General features: G+C 40.7%; 1 protein-coding gene across 1 annotated transcript in view; it reads left to right on the top strand.

Moving 5' to 3' along the window:
• Positions 1-5595, top strand: part of RAB38 (RAB38, member RAS oncogene family) — a 73447-nt gene extending 67852 nt beyond the window's left edge. Inside the window, exon 3 of the mRNA XM_007456992.1 lies at positions 4709-5595. Coding sequence (XP_007457054.1) covers positions 4709-4861 — 153 coding nt within the window. The 3' untranslated portion in view covers positions 4862-5595. The remainder of the gene's footprint in view (positions 1-4708) is intronic.
• The last annotated feature ends 273 nt before the right edge of the window (positions 5596-5868 follow it).

Raw genomic sequence — 5868 nt, 5'->3', positions numbered from 1 at the left:
TGTGGCCTCTCCCATTGCAGAGCACAGGCTCCGGACACGCAGGCTCAGCGGCCATGGCTCATGGGCCGAGCCGCTCTGCGGCATGTGGGATCTTCCCGGACCGGGGCACGAACCCGCGTCCCCTGCATCGGCAGGCGGACTCTCAACCACTGCACCACCAGGGAAGCCCTTTCTTACCCTTTTAATGCTGGAAACACACACCCTGCCCATGCTGTGTTCCTTTATTTATTTGGGGGAAGTATTTAGGGGGACTTGAGATAAGGGGCTCCAAGCATATGCCCTAAACACTATACATCTTGCCTTTCTGTAGTGAGTGTATAGTAAAGATCAGGGCAAATATTAGTGTTTACTGTTCTCCCTGGACTCATACCTGGCCCTACCACTTAACAGTGTGTGTCTTGGGACCAGCCACTTATGCCTGCTCAATCTCAGTTTCTTCAGCTGCAAAGTGAAGGAATAGAATACACACATTTTCCTGTTCTCCTGATAATTAAGTGAGGAGAATATGGAGATAACATTTATTGAATGTATGCCCTATCCCCTTCACTGTTCTAAGTGTCTCACATGTTCTAAGTATTAACATGTATTAACTTTAAATTGCCTCTAAAGTAGATCTCTTGATTCCCTTTTTACAGAGGAGGAAACTAAGGTGTGGAGTGGAGTGGTTGAAACAGTTTTCCCAAGGTCACACAAGCAGGAAGTGGGAGCTGAGATTAGAGTTTGGCTTCAGACCTGTCCTCTAGACACTATACATTGTACCCTTTTGTAGAAAGCATGTGATCAGTATAAATCCTTGTTCCTCTTCCTGGCTTCCTCTTGAAGGTTCCAATCTGAAATAGGTATGCCATGGCAACCAGCACCACGGTACACATGATAGGTATTTCCTAAGTGCTCACTGAAAGATTAAGTAATTAAAAAGAGTGCTAAGGGTCCATATAGTTTTGTCTAGTATCGGATTGTGTTTATTGACACTTCAGTTGCAAAAAAGCCTCCGTGACTCTCTCTGGCCAACTTAGCATTCAAGGCTCTATAGTAACCTGGCTCCAGATGCCCTTTCCAACCATATATCTCTGCTGTTTACCTTGCTAATATAAGCTCAGTCAAGGAGCTTAGTGGGACTCTAAATAATATTAATTGAATGACTGTGACTCAGTCATCATGAACTGCTACCCTGTTCCTATATAAAATCTGAAAGCAGGTACAGCCGCTCCTTGGTTCTGATGGTTTCCTTGGTCCAGAGCCCCATCCTGCATAATCTCCTGCCTTAGTCCTAACACCAGCCAGCCTTTACTCAGTGGGTTAAAGGTCACAATTTCACCAGCATCGTCTTATCTTTTACTAAAATGATCCTGCTAGGCTGCCACCAATTGGGCTTAGGTTTAGTTGTTTTCTCTCATAATGATGATGGATTTTCATTCATTTGTCCACACTTCACCCTCTTCATTAGTAGATTTTGCCAATTTGTACATTAATGAAAGAAAACCCTATTTAACTATGATGTTAATATTTGAGTGGAGGTATTAAATATACTACTGTCAAATCTAACTTGTATGTGAAGGAAGGCCCTTTTTGATGCTTAAAACTTGCTTTATGAAAGAGAAGGGGACTAAGATTTATTTTGCACCCACTGGGCCTAACCCTGTAGTAAGAACTTTTATTTGTTATTGCACTTGATTTTCAAAACAGTCTTGAAAAGGAATATAGCTTGGTAAGAGCCAGGCTTTGATGTCAGAAACACCTGGGTGTGAGTTCTGGCCCTCAAACCCATCTGCTGCATGCTTTTGTGGGGGAGGTCTCTTAATCTCTCTAAACTTAAGTTTTCTTACCTGTAAACAGATACGATGATATCCTGTGTTTGGTATTTGGGGTGGGATGTTGCTCGTTCCCCAACACACAAGCAATAGGCAAAAGAGAATCAAAGTGTATGTTTATTAATGGCTAGGAAAGCACCTTCAGACCCCCCAAATTTAGAGCTTCTTTAGTGAGATGTGCTGGCCCTAGAGGCCAAGGCCTGGGAGGCTAAGTGAGGCTACACTTCCCCACTTTCCTTGAATAAGAGGCAGTGGAAGACCATGGGCCAGGCTTCTAACTGATCATGTAAACAAGTGGCTGGACCCAAGAGCAAAGCACTGATCCAGACTCCGCCTACGTCAGATTACTTCCTGGGAGCAGGTAGTTTCAATGTGATCCCTGGGCCTGATACTAGGAGGAAGAAAAGTGACAGAGGCATGGTGAGCATGGGCGATGGGAAGAGGGCAGAAGTATGGCTACTCCCTATGGACTGGTTTCCATGGCATAAGGCAGATACTTCAGCTGAAGGGAGAAAGGTCACTCTCACCTCTACCCCAACAATAACAACAGAATAAATAAGAACAAAAAACTAATCCTTGTCTTATAGGGCTTTAAATGGGTTTAAATAAGATTATGTATATGAAGTGCCCGGCACTGTGAAAGCACCAATAACCCCTGCATCCCATAAAGAAAAGCAATTTTTTATTAGATTCTCATCGAGAATTCTCATCGAGTATTCTCATCGAGAACGTCATCTAGATGAGGAAAGGGAAGCTCAGAGACGTGAATTCTGGTCTGGTATAAAAACGAGTAACAACAACATCACAAACAAACAAAAAAGCAACCAGAACGTCACCTTGTTTTAGATTTAGAAACCCTCAGAGGAATTTTTATTAAGGCTCTGTAAATGGGAGAGGTTTGTTATTTCTGGAACTTGAAAAGTTACCTTAAGCTTTCATAGCAAGTGAGCTCAGGGTTGGGCTTGAATGATCGGAAATGTGCTAATGAATATTTACACCTAATTGCATTAGCCATAGATACCATTTGGAAAACATCACTACCTCTTACATTTTCCATGTAATATGATTTCATGCAATACATTTTCCATGTAATATGATTTCATGCAATGATCTCAAAACATATCAGCAACGCTGACATACATACAAAGATTAGGTATAAGTAGTTATACTTCAGATTGGACAACAAGGCCTGGGGGCAAAACAGTTTGACAAAAATGTTCTCTCTTTCCATTGAATATAAGGAGACACATCAGAGAAGTTCTACAAATTGTGATAAAGACAGTCAAATCTGACTTTACAAGAGATCAAGGTTTTTTGTTTAGTATATTAGTAATAAATATTCTGTATTTCTCAGTTTTCTGACTAGCAGAGAAAAGGCAACTTAATCTATAGTTACTGAATAAACTATATATATATATATTTGACCCAGTAATCTCATTCTTTTCCTATAACTCTATTGAGATGTAATTCATATGCCGTACAAGTCACCCCTTTAAGGCGTACAATCCAATGGTTTTTAGTATATCCAGAGTTGCGCAGGCATCACCACAACCAATCTTAGAACATTTTCATCACTCCGAAAGGAAACGCCACTCACCCTGCATCCACTAGCAATCACTCCAGTTCCCTACAACCCCTCTCCCCACCCGGCCCTAGCCAACCACCAACAATCTGTTTTCTGTCTCCTTGGATTTGCCTATTTTGGACATTTCATGTAAATGAATCGTACAACATGTGGTCCTTCGTGGCTGGCTTCTTTCACTTAGCATGATGTTTTCAAGGTTCATCCATGTTCTGCTATTGCATAATATTCCATGCTGTGTGTATTCCATTCCTGTTCATGAGCGTCCTCAGCTTTTCCAGTTTTTCTGTTTTCTTTCTTTATCGGTTATGAAAATTTCTACAATAAACATTCTTGTACATCTTTCCTGAGGCACAAATGCTTTTATTGCCATGGAATGGATTCCCAAGAATGAAACAATATATTTTAGATTCAAAGGTTTGTTCCATATTTTCTCCAAGTTGAAGCTTAGTTCATTCTTGAAACTAGATTCATATTTCTGATTTCATATTTTTCTTTGAAGAGTTATGTCCACCTGGATTGTCTAAGTAATGTCACAGTAATAAACAACCCCAAATCTCAGTGGCTTAAAGTCATAATTCTCATTCCTCCTACATGAATCATCATAGGATACTGGGCTCTTTTTGAACCTCGTTCGTAGACTTAGGCCAAGAGAATTTCCGTCTCTGTGCTTTTTATGTTTGCAGAAGCAGGGAGAAAAGAACAAGGTGAATTGAGCATTGTCTCTTATTGCTTCCACACGAAAGTGAAAGTGAGGCACATCATTTATCCTCCCATTTCATTGTCCCATGAAAGTCACATGTCCATGCCTAACTTCAAAGAGGTCTGAGCAGGGCACTCCTACCATTTGACCGGAAGGCAGAGAGCCAGAAGTACTTGTGAAACCACTAATGACTGCTGCAAGAGGTGTCTTATTATTCCTATTTCATATCAAGGTCACAAAAGTAGTATGTGGCAGAGTGCAATTATGAGCCTAATTTACATTGAAGACTTACTGTGTCGTCTACAATATTATTCTATAATGTAAGAGTATGTAAAAATAAGAAAATTGCCCTCTAATTTAAATTCAGTCTACTAAGTGAGCCCACCAAGCACTATTCCTCCTAAGTGACAAAACAAATACATCTTTTACTTTTGTGAAGGGCTAAAGAGTAAAGTTCTTAGAGGTAATAAACGAGAGTGAAGGGAATAGAAAGAGGATGCATGGATAGGGTTTAGGAAGAGATATTTAAATACCGCCCTTTTGTCTCATATAAACATCTGCCATAGCATCATTGTAGAATATTGAATAATAAGAGCTGTTTTCTCCCCTTAGGAAAATATCAACATTGATGAAGCTTCCAGATGCCTGGTGAAACATATACTTGCGAGCGAGTGTGACCTGATGGAATCCATTCAGCCTGACATCGTGAAGCCCCATCTCACATCTCCCAGGGTTGTCAGCTGCTCCAGCTGTGCTAAATCCTAGTAGGCTCCTGTGCTGGCATATGATGGAAGTGATCCAATCATCTCATGAATTGTGTCTCAGTTCCTACCATTTTGGGCAAATATCAGGATAGGGATACACCTGGGGCAGGCCAAAGATCTGTGCCTGTATCTTTCCTCTAAGAGAAATAGCAAATGTTCTTTTTATGTTTTTCTCAGCATCAGCACAGTGTTTACAAGCTTTTAAAATATTTAGTCTGTGAGAAAATTCTGTCTTGTAGCTGACCATAATTGTGCAGGGCCAGAGTCGGCCCGGTTATTTGCTTCTCTGAGTCAGCCAAGGCCTCAGGTCTGAAAGAGAAGGGCGAGAAGAACAGGCTAGCTGTCAAGTTAAGCATTGGCTTTCACTTTGCCCCTGGTGTCTTTGTTCAGATTTCAGTACATCCTCTGCTGGTCTGACAGGCCTACTAAGTAGAAACAATATTTTCTCCAGAGATGACCTCAATTCTCAACAGACCTAAAGTTGTCTCTGATTTAGCTCTTCAGAGTCATGTACACAGGCTTCCTGTGCTTTTGTTGCTTTTACTGTCCCTTGCCATGCCCTGAATGTTGGTTTAACTGAAAACTTTATGAAAAGACTGCCCCTGGTATGTGCCTTTCTTTTAGCTTTCTCTTTTAGTCCCACTCAAGCTGTGGGACTCTTCTGTGCGTGTAATACATATTATATATATTTTCACAAGTGAAAATAAAACATTAAAAGATGCTGTTTCCTTATTTCTGCAAGTGCCTTAAGTTTCTTAGTGTTCTAAACATTTTTGTTGACTGTGTGTCCATAGTTCTCAAGACCCATTTCTAAAATTTAATTTCAAAAAAGAGATGCGAGATATGCACTTAAAGGAATGGTACTATTAAAACGCAGATGAATTCAAAGCATCTATATCTACAGTTCACATTGGCATTTAGGTCAGGAAAGCAAGCAGTACATATACACGTTTTTGGTTAAGCAGAGGAATATATCCTCATATATTCTGGTCAGGAAAGGTGCCAAGC

The sequence above is a fragment of the Lipotes vexillifer genome, unplaced genomic scaffold (assembly GCF_000442215.2).
Source record: "Lipotes vexillifer unplaced genomic scaffold, Lipotes_vexillifer_v1.1 scaffold1022, whole genome shotgun sequence".
Lineage (NCBI taxonomy): Eukaryota > Metazoa > Chordata > Mammalia > Artiodactyla > Lipotidae > Lipotes > Lipotes vexillifer.
Note: the sequence above shows the minus strand (reverse complement) of the source record. Positions and strands in the feature narration are given on the sequence as shown.